This window comes from Miniopterus schreibersii, assembly GCF_964146895.1.
Source record: "Miniopterus schreibersii genome assembly, chromosome: 14".
NCBI lineage: Eukaryota > Metazoa > Chordata > Mammalia > Chiroptera > Miniopteridae > Miniopterus > Miniopterus schreibersii.
In genome coordinates, this window is record NC_138114.1 from 7,061,668 (window position 1) to 7,079,304 (window position 17,637).

At 43.6% G+C, this 17,637-nt stretch overlaps 1 protein-coding gene across 6 annotated transcripts in view; it reads left to right on the forward strand.

Moving 5' to 3' along the window:
- The first annotated feature begins 1,117 nt into the window (after window positions 1-1,117).
- The window catches only part of LOC308567131 (WASH complex subunit 2-like), a 58,711-nt gene continuing 42,191 nt past the window's right edge, over window positions 1,118-17,637 (forward strand). For 5 of the 6 annotated variants that reach the window (XM_081158431.1, XM_081158430.1, XM_081158432.1 and 2 more), the window contains exons 1-11: window positions 1,119-1,208; window positions 1,298-1,420; window positions 2,154-2,318; window positions 6,400-6,462; window positions 8,103-8,276; window positions 10,542-10,635; window positions 11,683-11,744; window positions 13,158-13,205; window positions 15,519-15,629; window positions 16,266-16,347; window positions 16,986-17,051. In XM_081158431.1, the coding sequence (XP_081014557.1) occupies window positions 1,298-1,420; window positions 2,154-2,318; window positions 6,400-6,462; window positions 8,103-8,276; window positions 10,542-10,635; window positions 11,683-11,744; window positions 13,158-13,205; window positions 15,519-15,629; window positions 16,266-16,347; window positions 16,986-17,051 (988 nt within the window). In that variant the 5' untranslated portion in view covers window positions 1,119-1,208. Of the gene's footprint in view, window positions 1,209-1,297; window positions 1,421-2,153; window positions 2,319-6,399; window positions 6,463-8,102; window positions 8,277-10,541; window positions 10,636-11,682; window positions 11,745-13,157; window positions 13,206-15,518; window positions 15,630-16,265; window positions 16,348-16,985; window positions 17,052-17,637 lie in introns of all 6 variants that reach the window. The other variant, XM_081158433.1, reaches the window with a different exon arrangement.

Here is a 17,637-nt window from a genome sequence, read left to right on the forward strand (position 1 = left end):
ATCCCGCAGCTTAACGCCCCTCGCCCCAGCCCCTGTCCCCGGCCCCAGCCTCTGCCCCAGCCCCTGCCCCCGCCCCTGCCCCCGGTCCCCGGCCCCAGCCTCTGCCCCAGCCCCCAGCCCCCGGCCCCCCGCCCCAGCCCCCAGCCCCCGCCCCCAGCCCCGGCCCCCCGCCCCAGCCCCCAGCCCCCGGCCCCCCGCCCCAGCCCCCAGCCCCTGCCCCCAGCCCCAGCCCCCTGCCCCTGCCTCCTGGCAGCCGTCCGTTTGTTCTTTTTATCTACGAGCCTGTTTCTGGGTGTTCTTTTTTGGTTTTGTCCATTTGCTCTCAAATATTCGTCTTCTTCTCTTGGACTGACCTCACTTAGCGTAACAGTGCTCGGGCCCAGCCGCGCCGCAGCGCTCGGCCCGGTTTCCTTCCTTCTTCCGCCGCAGCGGTCCCGCTAAGCCCCCGGGCGGCCCCGCCTAGCGCCCACGAGCGGCCCCAATTAACGCCCACGAGCGGCCCCAATTAACGCCCACGATCGGCCCCGCTTAGCGCCCACGTGCGCTAAGGCCCAGGCAGCCCCCCTCTAAAAATCAATTAAAAATGTATATACTTTTTAAAACTAAGTCTGCCACTGGAGGGACTGGGCAGAAAAAACGTCCAGTAAGCGAGAGGAGGAGGCGCCAGCTAGCTGGGGTCCCAGGCGGGGCCAGACGACGGAGGGCTCCGCTCGGATCGTGAGCCCGGGCTGGCCCTGAGCGCGAGCCTTTCGGCGGGGCCCCGGGGGCTGACACCCAGCGCGCCGCCAGTCGCTCCCCAAGCACCGAGCGCCGGGGGCGCCCCGCGGCAGGCGGCGAGCTCGCCCTCGGCCCGCACCCCCCTCTGAAGCCCCAGCTGGGCGGCTCCGCCCCGGCGCCCGCAGCGAGCTCAGGGCGGAAACCCGCCCCCGCGGCCGGCCGAGGAGCCCGCCGCCCGCCCCGCCCTCTGGCGCCCCCTGGCGCCCGCGCGCCCGCTCCTGCGGCTTCCGCGCCCCGCCCACCTCCCCGCCTTCCAGTTCTCGCCCAGCCCGCGGCCGCGTCGCTTCCCTCCCGCGGCGCCGCAGTCCAGTCACGTGAGGGCAGGGTCACGTGCGGGGGGCCAGCCGCCGGGGCTGGGCAGCGGGACCTGCGGGCCAGGGCGGGTGCGGGCCTTGCGGTCGGTGGTCCCGCCGGAGTGCGCGGCCGGGACGGTGAGTGCGGCCGCCGGGCGGCGCGGGGTCGGCCGGGCGGCGCGGCCGCCTCCCGAGCCTCAGCCTCTCCGGTGTCCTTCCCGCTGCAGATGAGCCGCACGGCGCCGGGGCAGGAGCGGGCGCCCGAGCGCGAGCCGGTGTGGGAGCGGCCCTGGTCGGTGGAGGAGATCCGCAGGAGCTGCCAGAGCTGGTCGCTGGCGGCCGACGCGGGCGTGAGCGGCGGGCCCGGGCCGGCGGGAGGGCCCCGCGGGGAGGGCGGGCCGCCGGGGGGCGCTCGGCCGGGAGGACCCCGGCTCCCTCCGGCTCGCGCGCCCCGCTGCCGCCTGTCTTCCTAACACGTCCCTTCTCGGCCCCGAAAACTCCAGGCGGCGCGGGGCGCGGGGCGCGGGGCGTGGGGGGGCGGGCGCGTCGGCCTCGGCCCCCAGCGCGCCCGCGGGCCGGGCCCGGACGCGGCTTCCCGGCGCGGGGCGGGCCGCTTCCTCCGCCCTCGGGACGGCTGCGGCGCCAGCGGGGGCCCCGGGCGGGCCGCGGGCGAGCGGGGCGCTGGACGAGCCCGTACGGGGCTCTCCTGAGGGTCTTCAGGCTCCGGGCCCAAGAAGCTCAGAACTGTGAATCCAGAGTTGCTTATGAGTAGGACTTTTTAAGAAGTAGTGATTTGTTATTTTACCCTTCGCCTGCAATCTCTGTAGAATGACAGCCAAACAGGACTTTAAAGTTCCTACGGAGACGAAATAGCAAGTGTCCCTTGACTACTTGCCGCTGTTTTAATGAGCTTTCGGAATGTTTTTCAGCGCCACTTGGCCTTAGTAGTGACAAAACCAGTATCCCTTGTACATCCCAGCGCACACACACACGCAGGTGAAGGGAAGTCGGTTCTTTTTTGTTTTGAGACAAAAAATAGATGCATATAATATTGATGCTTCTGTACGTTTATTTTTAAAATAGCTACTACAGTTTCTACAGGAATTTTCACAGCAGACTATCTCTAGGACCCATGAAATCAAGAAACAAGTGGATGGACTAATTCAGGAAACTAAAGCCACAGATTGTCGCCTACATAATGTCTTCAATGACTTCCTTATGCTGTCTAACACCCAGTTCATTGAGAATGTGAGTTGCTTATATCAGATTATATTAGTTATATCAGATTTATAAATAATGCTTTTTGGAGGAGCAAGAGTCATTGTGATATTAAGTGATCTATTATTACTTTCCCTCCTAAATTTTGGTGGAAGTGGCTGTTCTTGGTAATTTAAGCTTCTTTCTCTAGGATTAATGCCTTTAAAAAAATTAATAAAGTTTTTTTTAAGCCTTTAAAAAATCTAATGATAAAAATTCCTGATATTCTATTCTTTCTGTTCCTTAATTTTAGTGTTTGGTTTTTTGTTTTTTTTTAACCCAAACCCGAGGATATTTTTGCAGTGATTTTTAGAGAGTGGACGGCAAGGAGGAGGGGAAAGGGGGAAAGAGAGAGAAAAACAACAACACCTGCAACCTCGATCTAACCTGTGACCTTTTGGGCCAACGCTCTAACCACTGAGCCAAACTGGCCAGGGCCCTTTTTAGTTTTGAATTCCATGGCACTCAAACAAGCCTTGTTATGGCATATTCTGTCAAGAGAGCCACGCACCTGGTTTGATCTTCTGGGTCACCAACATGGCTGTAGTTACAGAATGTTCCATTATGTTCTGATAAATTATATTAAAGGCATGTATGTATCCACATGGAATGTTCTCAACTAATGTTTGTTACAATGGCTGAACCTATGATACAGAATCAAGTCTAGACAGATTACTGAACTATAACACCATGCATAATTTTGTCTATATTTTTTGAGTTCCTGTTAAGTGCCAGATCCTAGGAACACGTAGATAAATTAGATAGAGCTTCTCCTTGCAGAAGATCACAATCTTCCATAGTAGTGTAATTTCAGAATAGAAAGGAAGCAAGTGTGGCTGGAACCCCATGAGTGAAGGTGAGACTATTAACAGACTATGGAGAGGAAGCTTATTTAAACTGATCTATATTTTTTATAGGGTGGCTAACTTCCTGCATATCAGCATTAATTAGTTTGTGAAAAGAGGCTTCATAAAGTAGGCTGTTTCCTAAGATTGTTAGATGTAAAGCAATAGAAAAGATCTTGAAAATTGCAAGATTAAAAAAAAGCTCAAGTCTGGCCAGGCATGGCTCAGCAGTTGAGCATTGACCTAGGATCCAGGGGATCACAGTTTGATTCCCAGTCAGGGCACATGCCTGGGTTGCGGGCTCCATTCCCAGTCGGGGGCATGCAGGAGGCAACCGATCAATGACGACTCTCTCATCGATGTTTCAGCTCTCTCTCTCCCTCTCCCTTCCTCTCTCTGAAATCAATAAAGGCATATTTTTTATTAAAAACAAAGCTCAAGATTCTAGATTCTTATGAAATGACCACATATTGCCATAAGTTATCTTATGCAGTATGTTTGTGTATTTTTTAAAAAAGATTTTTTTAATTGATTTTTAGAGAGGAAAGGAGAGGGAGAAACATCGAAGCCAGAGTGATACATGGATCAGCTGCCTCCTACACACCCCCTATCAGGAATCGAACCTGAAAACCCGGGCGTGTGCCCTGACTGGGAATCCAACCGGCAGTCTTTTTGTTGCATGGGATGATGCCCAACCTACTGAGCCACACCAGCCAGAGCGTTTGTGCATTTTGTAGTAGTTCAGGTTGAAATGCAGTCTTTTTGTTGCATGGGATGATGCCCAACCTACTGAGCCACACCAGCCAGAGAGTTTGTGCATTTTGTAGTAGTTCAGGTTGAAATGCCATGTCTAGCCTTTTGGGGGAGCTATGGGTAAAATAAGATCTTAATAAAGGTCTTAGAGATTTCTTCACCAGTAAGTTTAAAATATAACAGTTATTCTAGTAAAACCTGTAGTCATATTCTGGTTGGCTACACAGAATGTCCATGCTTGTTTCTGAGCATCTTACTGGAAGAGGCAGTTTACCGGACACTCATCTCTACTGGCACATGCAGCCCTGTCACTTTTTCATCAAGCTGAATTTGGTGTCCTTTTAAATATGTATCCTTGTTCTCATTCTGCTTGATTAGGCGCTCAGCTCTGCTCTGCAGTCAGTGTTGCACCCCTAGACCGGGCAAGAAATAAAGTTGGGAGGCTGCTTATGTGCCTGCACCATATTGGTACTGGATTGGTACTGGATTGATACTTTGGGGCTTGAGGGGGCATCATAAACTTCCTTTTCTGAATTACAGTCTTCAGGTCGTCTCTTGTCTTCGGCTCTTTTTTTGGTCCAAGTTTTCTTAGATTCTGAGTGTACCATGATCTAGCTTTTGTGGGTGTTTTTGTTTTTGAATATTTTTTTGGTAATAGTTCTTTATTACTGTTTACTTCTTGGATTCCCTGTTTTCAGTCCATCTGCCCATCCCCTTAATCCTTTGTGTCTCTTCTTGTTTCAGCCTGAAGCCAGAATTCTTCTCTGGATGTGCCTCCCAAATTTAACTGCTTCTCAGACCCCTGTAAAACATGTGATACATGTTCTTTCCACTCATGGCAGAGCATGATGATGTTGAGAGTACTGCTAAAATTCTCAACATCTATAGGCTGATAATATATTTGGCAGTGATTTGGCTCTTTATATTTTCTTCAAATCCTCATGAATTGTAATTCTGGCTTGAATGATGGTACCATTTGGTTTCATGGTTTATTAGAAAGATATTCAAAGTCAGGTAGGTTTCTGGGTTTTAGTAATTAACCTCAGAGGCAGCTTCAAGGTTGCAAACTGCATTATGGAATTCGTGAAACTGAAGAGTAATCAGGACTTTGTAGGGCAAGAGAAATTAGTACCGTTAGTGAAGGCTCCAGGGAGAACTCTTGAAGGAGAAGTGCTAATTAACAGTGCTTCAGTGTGTTAACAGAAGGGAACACACTTCTTAGTTATTAACCTGTTAATTTAGGAATTTTGTCCTGAAACATTAATTGACCTAGTTAATAACTTCTTTAGTAGCGTTTCCCAAGATTATAATTTTAGTTATTGATATGCATCGAATTCCCCTATGAATCGAGCCCCATATTTTTGCTAAGTGTTTTATTCCTTGGGCCTAGCACAAACCTGATATATAGGGACTCAGTGAATATTTGATTGAATGAATGAGAGAACACGTACATGAACAGGACCAGCGCTGGGTATAATCTGTTCAGAAATCCCCTGCCCCTGGTCCCTTTTCCTCCAGTTCCCCATCTTCACCTCTTACCATGTCTCCCCAAATGAGGAAAAGATCCTTTAAGCGGAAATACCCAAGATATTTAAAAATTCTGGGTATGACTCCCTGATTTGAAAATGGTTAAAAACACACGAACCTGTGGCTTCAGCCTGGTAAGGGTGAACGAAGTTAGCATTGATTATCTGCTGTGTCTGAGTACTTGAGATGCACAGTCCTGGTTACTCAAAATTTTCCATGGGTTTTATGTATTTGCTGGTTGGTTTCTGAGATGTCATGTTTGGCTTTCCAGCTGCAGGCTGTTGATGTCTTGGGAGGTAGTTTTTAATGATAGGAAGGAAAAAGTAGGATGCTGGTGCTATTCAGACTTCAGCGTGAATCTCAACCGTTTAGGGAAAATGTTCTCACTATTTAAATTCCAAGGCTGCCATGTCTTGAAGTCTCAATTTTAAGAATTACTTACTTGCCCTGGCTGGTGTGGCTCAGTTGGTTGGAGTGTCCCCTGCACCAGAGGTGGCAGGTTTGATTCCTGGTCAGGACCCATGCCCAGGTTGCCGGTTTGTCCTGGTTGGCTGTTGTTACCTGGTGGATAAGTTCTACCAGTTGACATTCTCAGTTGCCTTACATTTGAGTTACCTGTATCGTTGCCCCGTCAGCACTAAGTATGAGGTTAAACAAAAAGGTGTGAAAACTGGTGTCTTACTGTTTTTGTGACTCTGGTCAGCAATGACATTGAACTTATTTTCATGTTTGCTAGTCAGTTGTATCTTTTTTTGTGTGTCAATTGACTATCGATCTTTGCTTTTCATCCGTGACCAGTGGCTTCCGCCATGTGTTAAATAATCATTTTTTCCTTGTTTTTATTGTATAGTGAGTTCACTCTTTTTTACATATATTGAATTCATTCATTGTGATTTATTCCAAATGATGTTTTGACCATTTAAAAACGAACTTGCTTCCACGTTTAGCGTGTGTATGATGAAGAAGTGGAGGAGCCGGTCCTCAAGGCTGAGACAGAAAGAGCGGAACAGGTACTTGCATTGCGTCGCCCTTCCATTGAGTCTGGCTCCGAGACGGAAAGGGGTGGAGGTTTGGAGCGCGGCTGGTGGGGTGGATATTGGGGCGGTGGGGAGGACTGCTCCTGGCAGCCCCACAGGTGAAGGTGGGCATAGGTGGATGCTGGAGAGCTTCTAAATCTGGCTAAGGAGTTGAGGGGACGCAGTCCCTACTTTTTCCCCAGCATGGCTTCCTGTGTTCTTCCTGGGTTCTCTGTCACTGACAAAGCCTAGATAAAGGGTTTGGACGCTGGCAGAAGTTATGCCCTTTTCTTCCCACTCAGGAAAGCACAGTGGAATGTGACCAAGTTTATGGGAAGCGCTTTGAATCAGCTCTGCTTATTTAGAAAATATAAATCATTTGAAAAAGTTGGTACTTTATCAGTAACTGTTACTTGTAGCATATGAAACTGTTAGACTAGGAAAGGATATTAGAAACCAGCTGCAGTTCTCCCTACTTTCAGCCTTTTTTTAAATAAAAAGTTTTTAACAGTACTATTTTTAATAGTACTCAACGGTTTGCTAACTAAGTGCAACGGTATCCAGTTATGCCAAGACAGGGTTCAATTTTAAAGTAAAGGTATTCAGTGAACTATTTTTAAAAAGCCACTATATATTTCACAAACATATTTTCACACCCTTAGTACAGTGTTAGCTATTTAACTGGAACCAAGCATACCAGAGTGGAAGAAAAATGCAGCCAAAACAAAAAAGCTAAATTAGAAACACTTCCATATTTGAGATCAAAGTGTAAAATTCTCTTAGGGTTTTCCCTTCTTGCCCTCAGAAAAGCACTGTATGGTTTGGTTCTTTCTATAATTGTGTATCACCTTCTAGAATATTTGTGAAGAGGGGAAATGACACTACATTGTTTTTCAATATTTCTTACAACTGATGACATAGTTGAGTGTATGTGGGGACTGTCATTGAGAGCTGCTGTTGTAGGAAGTGGAGACTGGACTGTTTTCAGTAGGTTGGTGGTTTATACAGACTTCCAGGGTGGATGGGGAGCTTGTTCTAGGGTGATGAACAGAGATGAAACTGACCCTTTTGTGGTTTGAAACAAATTTATAAAATAACTGTAATTGTCCAATTATTATTCTTTTTAATTATAATTGAAAAATGACACCTCTGGCTGGAGTATTTTCTTCTAGATCTTTACTCCTAAAATTGTCCATTAACAAGGTTAGTGGGATCTAGTTATGGTGAAGCTTAAAGTCCAGGCCCTTCACTCTGGTGGCAGGGAGGTGAAGAGCCGTTTGAGGGCTTGCCATGTGCCATTCATTGTTAGTGTGCTTTCACCCTAGTGATCTGGCTGAGCCGTCACACAACAGTGCTTTTGTTTTCATAGATGATAAATCTGGAGCCCCAAGACCTTAGGTACTTTGATTTATGTCCTGAAAGTGACAAACTTGAGATTTAAAACTTATTCCAAAGTCTTGCTCCAAAGTCTTCCTCAAAGCATTCATCAGAATCTGACTTTTGTTAGCATTTTTAATTGAGGGTTTTGTGGGGTTTTTTTGCGCACGAGTCTGGGCATTAGTGAACATTCCCAGTGTTTTATTATGATGGAATCAATACATTGAAGATCCATGCTGAACAATATTTTTTTGTAGGAGAAGACCCGGGAACAGAAAGAAGTAGATCTGATTCCTAAAGTTCAGGAGGCTGTGAACTACGGTTTACAAGTGTTGGACAGTGCATTTGAGCAGCTAGATATAAAAGCAGGAAACTCAGACTCTGAAGAAGATGATGCTAATGAGCGGGTGGAACTGATCCTCGAACCAAAGGTAAAGACTTGCAGTTCAAATACTTGTTACACCTGTTGTGTTTTGGATACTGTGGCAAGTGAATGTGTCGCTGAACATTCTTGCATTGGCTCTATCAGAAAAACTTGCCTTACATGAGCATTGATTGAGCACTTCCTAGGTACCAGGCAGCATCCCGAGTTAGGGGGGGTGAAGTTTCAGGGCATGGTTCCCACTCTCAAGATGGGTATCAAGCATTACCAGACAGTGGGAGAGAGGAGGTGTTTATGAGACTCGCCATTGTAAGTGTCCTGAGAGAGAACTGACTTCTAAGCTGGGAAATTAGGGTAAAGATGGGACTTGAATTGCGTTTTGGAGATGGCTCATGAAAGGTACAGATCGTTGGGAATCTGAATTCTATAGCCTGTGCTAAGGGAGACTGCAGAAGCGCTGAAAGACATTTGGGTTGTTTTCAGGTCTTGGCTATTACGAGTAAAACTCAGATACACGCTCATGAACTGACTATTAGCCTAATAAGTATTTATTGCTTTTCTATTAACTTTCTCTCAGATTGGCAAAGGAGACAATTGGGGCAACACCATAATCACTCAAGTAAACAAAAAGTTGCTTTATTGCTTTTGAGGGTCCTTGTGACATGCAAGTGCCTTATGAACTGAAACATGCCACACAACCAAACTCTTCTTGTCATTCATTTAGCTGCACATTTCCCTTAGTTTGAGCCTACAGTGTTGGACCAAGTCAGGACTGATCCTTTAGCACTGTTGCGCTTGCTGGCTGGCTTCTTTACTGTAGGGATGTAGAAGGTAGCAGTGGTCCCTGGGGAATGTGTTCCCTGGGCCACACTTGTTAGTCCCAAGTTGCATACCACTTTCTCTTAAGGGAGGGCTTGGGAAGGCCCTCTGAGTCAACAAACAGCCCAATTAATTGCTTTTCTGTATTTTACACTAAGTTGGTTGCTGTTGTATTTTTACCCTTCACATTAACTTTCCCAAACTTTCTGGTTGTGTCAACTATTCTCCCTCATCCCCAGGGTCTTTTCATAGGGAAGGGAAGAGATCTCCTGGCCAAAGATCATGCCTCTTGGAGGACGAGTCCGATTTTCCTCCTGCAGTGGAGATGGGAGGTTGTCCTAGGGGTGGAGGGCTTTCTTGTCCTTAAATTTTCAATGTGTGTGATGCATGGGTCGCCACTTCATTCTGATGTTTTATCATCTGGTCTTACTGTACCAGCTTCGCTTTTCTGAGTTATATAGTGTGAATATCTGGGAGGTACTATTATTCCCTTCTTTGACTATTTCCCCCCCAGGCAGGTTCACATCCTTTTAGACATATATTTGTTATGTTGACTGTAGGTATTTGCATAGCTGCCATTCTTTTTCCTCACCTCGCCCATGTTCATGTGCTCCCTCCCAGCCATCTCCCTGGCCTGATGCAGTGTGAAGGAGGCCTCGATTCCCTTTGTGCTTTGTTTGTGACCTACTTGTACATACCTCCTCCCTAAAACTTGGACATAGCCACCTGCCTTCTCATAGTCATATAAAACCATTTGGGTTATTTCCTCAGTGTGCTTCTCTCCAGATTTAGGACTCTGAGGAATCTCAAGAGTGATTGGCTGATTTTTGCTTACCAGTGCTGCTTTTTAGGGGAGGCAGGTAGGGCTAGGAGTCATCGGAGCTCGCCAGAATTTCTGATTTCATTCTAGGTCCCCCTCCTTTTGAACATGTTGCCATGAAGTTTGCCCCTTCCCATGTTTGATTACTGCTAGTAAGTGTTTTGCAGGCTTTTGCCACTTTTGCTGATGTAACTAGGCTCTTAAGAAAGGATGTTCTGTGTGGTTCATCTTCATTTTGCCATCTTTACCTAGGATTTGACTTTTTAAAAAAATCAGTGGTGTTTTTTTTGTACTTTCAGTCCTGCTGTGTTTCTTAGCCACTACTTTTATTATGTAAGTTTTGGGAGGTAGTCAGGTGAAGCAAGACATCAAATGGAAAACTTTATTTTTCAGCTTAAATATTTAATGGCTTCTTTTCTTTTTTTAAAATCCTCACCTGAGGATATGTTTTCCATTGATTCTAGAGAGAGAGGAATGGTGCGGGGCATCAGTGTGAGAAAGAAACATCAATTGGTTGCCTCATACATGCACCCCGACCGGGGATTGAACCTGCAGCCTGGGTGTGTGCCTTGACCGGGAATCAAACCCACGGCCCTTTGGTGCACAGGATGATGCTCTAACCACTGAGGCACGCCAGCGACGGCTTTAATGGCTTATTTTCTATCTTTTTTGCAGGATCTGTACATTGATCGTCCTTTACCTTATTTAATTGGGTCAAAGCTGTTCATGGAACAAGAAGACGTAGGCCTTGGAGAGCTATCCAGTGAAGGTATTCTTTGCACCAAATATTTTTGTTACGTCTAACATTTATATCTTTTTATTTTAAAATAATTTCAAACTTTACACTAATGTAAGGATAGTACCAAGAACTCCCACATACCACCTAGCTTTACCATTTGTTAACATTTCACCACGTGTTTTATCTTTCTCTGTCTATACGTAATACTATTTACTTATTTATTTATTTGTTTGTTAACTCTCACCCAAGGATATTATTTCCATTGATTTTTTTAGAGAGAGTGGAAGGGACAGCAAGGGAGAGAGAGAGGAGAGAGGGAGAAGCATCAATGTGAGAGAGACATGTCAATTGGTTGCCTCCTGCACACGCCTGACCGAGGCTGGGGATCGAACCTGCAGCCGAGGTGCGTGCCCGTGGCTGGGAATTGAGCCTTTGGTACGTGGGCCAGTGCTCTAACCATCGAGCAACCCTGCCAGTGCTGTAATATTTTTTTTGAACCTATTTGAGGTACATCAAGCAGACATTATATTAAATATTATTTAATGGAAATATTATTTAATATAAATGTTACATTAAATATTTCTGTGTGTATTTTCTAAGAACAAGGACATTCTCTTACATAGCCACATTATAATGATCAGTCAGGAAGTTTTATTGGACATAATACTATTGGCGAATCCTTAGTCACATTCGCATTTTACCAGTTTTCCCAATCATGTCCTTTACAGTCCCTTCTTTCCTCTGATCTAGGATCCAATCCAGGGTCACTTTCTGCACTTAGTTGTCAAAAAAAGCTTTTCTTTGCTTTTCACAATCATGACATCTTTGAAGAGTACAGGCTAGATTTTTTCTTTGGAATTAATAATTTTTTTGTAATGACTGTCTTGTGGGGAGATACTTTGAGGCTACATAAATATTTGATTCCTCACTATAGTGAAGCTACTTTTAATTTTAGTTAATGGTATAGTTTTATCAAAATTTTGGTGATGCTGCTATATGGTGGTTTATGATTTTGAGAAGAAACCAAGCACATTTTCATATGAATATTGGCAATAATCTTATCTTTTTTCTAAACAGAAGGCTCGGTAGGCAGTGATCGTGGTAGCATTGTGGACAGTGAAGAAGAGAACGAGGTGGAGGTGAGGACTGTTCAGTGTGTCCAGGCCATGGTAGGCAGGAAACTCAGGGTGTGTTTAGCAGGCTAAGTAGATAACATGTTTGTGAATTAGCAGTCTGTTTTCATAAATCTTTCAACAGTGATAGAAGCCATTTTCTGAAGTTTTTTTCTTTGGGATTGGATTTCCTTTTTGTCTTGTGAACAAAACCAAGGAAAACTGCCTAAGTCCCTTTTACTGTTTCCTTCCCTTCACCTCCCCCCCAAATCCTCTTTTTACCAATATATTTTGAGGGTGGCAGCTTAGATATTTTGGTGGAATCTCTTCCTTAGGTACAGTCTTTAAGTAAGTTCTATCTTTGAATAATTCTAGGAAAAATGTACACGTTTTAAACTTCTATTATAAAACCTTCTAGACCTGAGGAATGCTTAAAGCATCCACTTACATGTTAGCTTTGTTGCTGCTGCTTGCATCTCCATATCCAGAGTATGTGTACCCTGACTCCCTGCTCTTGAGGTCTATGGACCTTCGCCACCATTGTATCTGGCTTTGTTCCTTAGAATATTTGTTATTGTGAAGGTTAGATACTTTTGAGCGTGGATTTCTTTCTTTTTTTCAAAATCCTCACCTGAGGATATTGTGTCCATTGCTTTTTCTGAGAGAGTAGCAGGTGGGGGAGAGAGAGAGAGATCGATGTGAGAGAGACATATCGAATGGTTGCCTCCTGCATGGTCCCTGACTGGTGCTGGGGATCAAGCCTGCAATTGAGGTACATTTCCCTTGGGCGGAATCAAACCCGGGACCCTTCATTCCGGGAGGCTGACGCTCTAACCACTGAGAAGCCCCGCCAGGGCTGAGTGTGGATTTCTTAAAGGAGATAGTATTGTATGTATATACTTCTCTCTCTTTTTCTCCTGTCGTCTTCCCCTGCCCTCCTTTAGCCAGCCCTCCAAACAAAACAACCTAGCAGTGGGAAATACCTCACTGTAACTGATGGTCATTAGCTGAATCCTTTGCTTTTAGCCATCAGTGCAAGTCTTTATGTAATTGCTGGTTGCAAATACTGATCTTCCTTCCCTTCTTGAGCCTGATGAAGTAGTTATCCTGTTTAGAAGGGAGTATAGAGAGTGGGGTACGAAAAGTAAAATAACACAAACCAACTTGAGGTAATTTAGTTAATTAAATGTACAACTCTTACTTTAAATCCAGTGATCAGAGATGATAGAGACGTTTTAATTAACCACAAAAAAGTTACACGTCTATTGGAACAGACCTTGGTGATGTTGCCAGCTGTACACCATAACCATACATTGATACTTCAGGGGACCAGTAATCAGTACAGAGACCGAGTGTTGACGAGCCCCAAAGACTCAGGCCTGAAATTACTTCTGTGTTTCTGAGTAAAGCCTCTATTGACAAAGCCTTTTTCCCCTACAGGAGTCGGATGAAGATTTTGCCAACCACAGTGACAATGACCAAAACCAGGTAGGCTCATGTGTTACAGTGATTTTACTTTGACGTTTTAATTGAAGCGTAGCATATATTCTAAGTAGATCCCCAAATTACTTTTGAATGCCTTCTGAGAAAATAAGGATTTATTCATATTTACAACTAATTTTCTTTCAAGCATTTCATGTTTTTAGGCTAACTACTCCCTTGTATATATATATTTAAAATTTTTCTTTATAGTTTTATCTTAATTTCTCATAGAAAAAAAGAAGTAAAAAACAAAATTGGGAAACAGAGCCTCTAAAAGATGGCCCAGTTACCCAAACTGAATCCCTCTCCCCGTTTTAAAATTTGTTACTGTAGAACAGTAACATTAGGGAACACTCAAAAGAATCTTCTAATCTTACTGTTTTAGTATCATTATCTTAATTTTTGTATCTTACTAAGGATGTATTTTTATAATATATACATTATTTTCTGCTATTTTACATTAATATAAGTGTTTCTCTATCCTTGTCACTTTAGTCTTTGTAAACTTATATACACATCTACATGAGTAATATGTGTGTGTGTATATATTTGTTTAATCCACTGGAGGACATGCTTAGAGAGAGGAAGGGGGAGAGAAGAGAGTGAAGGAGAGAGAAGCATCGATGTGAGAGAGAAACAGATCGGTTGCCTTCTGTACATGCCCCAACTAGGGATCAAACCTGCAACCCAGACATGTGCGCTAACTGGGGACCAAACTAGCAGCCTTGTGGTGCACATGACGGCGCTCAGCCAACTGAGCCACTCTGGCAGGGCTAGACTTCTATATATTTTATTATCTTCAGAGTACATTTTTTAAAATTTATTTTTTATTGATTTTAGAGAATGGGAGAGGGGGGTAGAGAGAGAGACATCTATGTGACAGAGAAACATCGATCATTTGCCTCCCGCATGGCCCCGACTGGGATGGTACCTGCAACCTGGGTATGTGCCCTGACTGGGAATGGAACCTGCCACCTTTTAGTCTGTGGGATGATGTTCCGACCAACTGAGCCACACTGCCCAGGGCTAAACTTCTATATTTTTAGGCACACTAATATATGATGCTGTCTTAGTCTCTAAATGTATATGGAAAATGGTTTATTTTCAGAATTTTAATTTTGAGATAATGATGTATTCAGTTTTCATACAGAAAAGTCCTTTGCTTATGTGAACTGTTTCCTTAAGTAGAATGCGGTGGAGTTATATTAAAGGCTTTTGATATTTACTGCCTGATGCACATTCCAAATTACAGATCCTGCATAACGATTTTCCTACAGTCTCCTTAGCACTGGGGTTATGAGTTTTGCTTCCATAATATATGTACAGTGGTATATAAAGATTGCCCCAATTTTCATTTGTTTCCTAATTGGGAAATATTTTTTTATGAAAGTTTTCAACTGTCAAATGAAGGATTTAGTACTTTTTGGTTGGTACCTGTATTTTTCCAGTTGTATTCACAAATGTGGCTAATCTTTATAATTTTAATAATCAACCCACATTTCTTTCTGTGGAATTTACTATTAAGACCTGTAAATTCAGAGTTTTTCAAACAATACCGTATAGTGATTCAGAGCGTTGGCTTAACCATTGTTAAAGATAGTCTGGTTTTGTGGGCCACAGCTAACCTCAGAGTTCTAAAGATTTTAGCACAGTACCTGGCACAGTTTATTGATTTATTTTTTAATGTTTTATTATTTTAGTATCTAGATTACTACCCTTTATTCACCAAATGCTTGCATATGCAAAGTAGAAAGTATATATCATTAATCTGAACTAATTTAAACATTAAACATTTTTTTTAAACAATTATACATACCAGTGACTGCTTTGAGCTCTCCAGTCTTCATCTTCTCACACTCTCCAGAGGTAACTGGTATTATCATCTGGGAGTGGATATATCCAAGTGTTTGTTTTTACAAGTATGTCTGTGCCCATGGAAGTGGTGGTGTTGTAAGGACGAGGGGGGTGCAAAGTCATGTCATACTGGGTTTATCATTCAGAGTTTTCTTACTTGGTGCCTTGGATAGCTCTTCAATTGTTGCAACTTATTTTTTTAACTATTAGTCAGTATTCTTATTAAGATAGGATGAAACTTAGTTTAATCATTTCTCTAGTGATGGATAGTTTTAATATGTCATTTTGCTATTCTTGTGCTAAAAAGAAATCTTTTGTATTATTTGTTCTAGCACATGGACTGCTTTATAACTTTTGCTGCATTTAACAAACTGTTACTGTTTTTCCTAAAGGCTAAGTAGCAGTATCTCTCTTTTAGCTCGATGACCTTATCTCATAGTTCTAATCTAGTGTTTGTACTCTTAGCACACTGCACAGATGAGTGACGAAGAAGAGGAGGATGATGGCTGTGACATTTTCGCTGACTCTGAGAAGGAGGAGGAAGATATTGAGAACATTGAAGAAAATACTAGACCTGTAAGAAAGAATATAGTTGCTATCTCTTGGCAAGGTTTAGAAGTGGTACCTAAGACTCATTCCTTTTATTGTTGTTTATATTTGTGACCATCTTATTTTACATCATATTTCTATTTTCATTAACACTTGAAAATAATGTTTGAGCATCTCAGGTTGCATTGTAAGTATCACTTTCTCTTTCAGATGTTGCAATTTTACAAGTCAGATCATTCAAAATATATTCACTTTCAGAGTTTTAAGACCCCAAGGACTTCATGGTAGTTTTCTTATCTAGCTCTTTGAAGTATAAAACAAAGAAATATGGAGCACCCCTTTTCGAAGGAACGCTCAGTCCTGTTTGTCAGGTGATCTGTACAGGGTGCACCTGTTTCTTTTTATTCTTTTTATTCTTTCCTTTTTATTTATTGGGATGACCCTGTTTAACAAAATTATACAAGTTTCAGGTGCACAATTCCACAATACCATGTGTACACTGTATTGTGTGTTCACCACCTAGGGTGCCTATGTTTAAATTAGTTAAACACTGTTTTCTCATCATTTCAGTTTCTTTGCCAAAATTTGGTTAGGTATTTAAAAGTAAACTGTACTAGTTTGTATGTTTTAAAAAGTGATTCTTTTGGTCTCTTCTGCCTGTAGAAAAGACCCACGTCCTTTGCTGATGAGCTGGCTGCTCGGATCAGAGGGGACGCCACAAGCCGAGTGGAGGAGGAGCAAAGAGGTACCCCCCCCCAGATGAGCAAAGAGGTACCCCCAGATGAGCAAAGAGGTACCCCCCCCAGATGAGCAAAGAGGTACCCCCAGGAGCTAACACGGCTATGGCAGGGAAGTGCAGGAACCTCTCCGAGGGCAGAGTTCCCTGTTTAATTTTACTAAGACACGGCAGACTTACATTGCACTCCTTACTCTTTTTGGTTTATAGAGTCTTTGATAACTGAACACTGTGGATTCCCCAAGAAAAATGCACAAATATGCATTGTATTGCAATTTTAGGGGATTATTGGATACCTCAGAGAGGCATGGGCCCCAGATTAAGAATCCCTGGCTCAATATTTACTCCTGTATGTTGACAAATGAAAATGTACTATACAGTATATTCTAGTGATTTAACAGGGTGGAAATATGTCAGGATAATTCTTTTAGCAGGCGCAGCCCTCGTATAAGTTGAAGCTTTTTGCTTGAAAAGAGGCACTTTTGTGTGCCTGCTTTGCTGAAGTGCTCAGGTGGTGCCAAGATACAAAGTTGAATGGCTTGCCCTGAGCTTAAGAGTCATGAGGATGACAGATACATATGTAAAAAATCAGTAGATAGATACCAACATAGATGGAGTATGGCTAAAACTCTGACATATTCTTCAAGCCTTATCTGCAGAAGCAAAACCTCAGAAGACATTGAAAGAGAAGAAGGAAAGAACTCCCTCAGACGGTAGGCCTTTTCCCTGTTCCTTTTTTTTCTTTTTCTTAAATAAGTGCCTCCAGGGTCTTCTTTATTTTATTCTTTTAAGTTCAGTTTAGGGGCGTGAAATTGGTTAATAAGATCATAAAGGTTTCAAGTGTATAATCTTAGGATACATGATCTGTTATTGCATTGTGTGCCCACCACCCAAAGTCAAGTCTCCCATCACCATATATTTGGCCCCCTTTACCCTTTACTATCCTCCAGCCCCTTCCCTAGGTAACTACTGTACTGTTCTCTGTCTATGAGTTTTTGTTTTTCTTGTTTGTTCATGTGTTGCTTTCAGTTTTATATCCTACATATGAGTGAAATCACATGGTTCTTAACTTTTCTGTCTGACTTATTTCGCTTAGCAAAATACTCTCCAGATCCATCCATGTTGTGGCAAATGGCAGTATTCCATCCTTCCTCATAGCTGAGTAGTATTCCACTGTGTACGTGTCCCACATCTTCTTTATCCTGTCCTCTATCACAGGACACTTTGGTTGTTTCATGTCTGGGCCACCGTGAATAATGCTGCAGTGCATATATCTTTGCAAATAAATGTTTTCAGGTT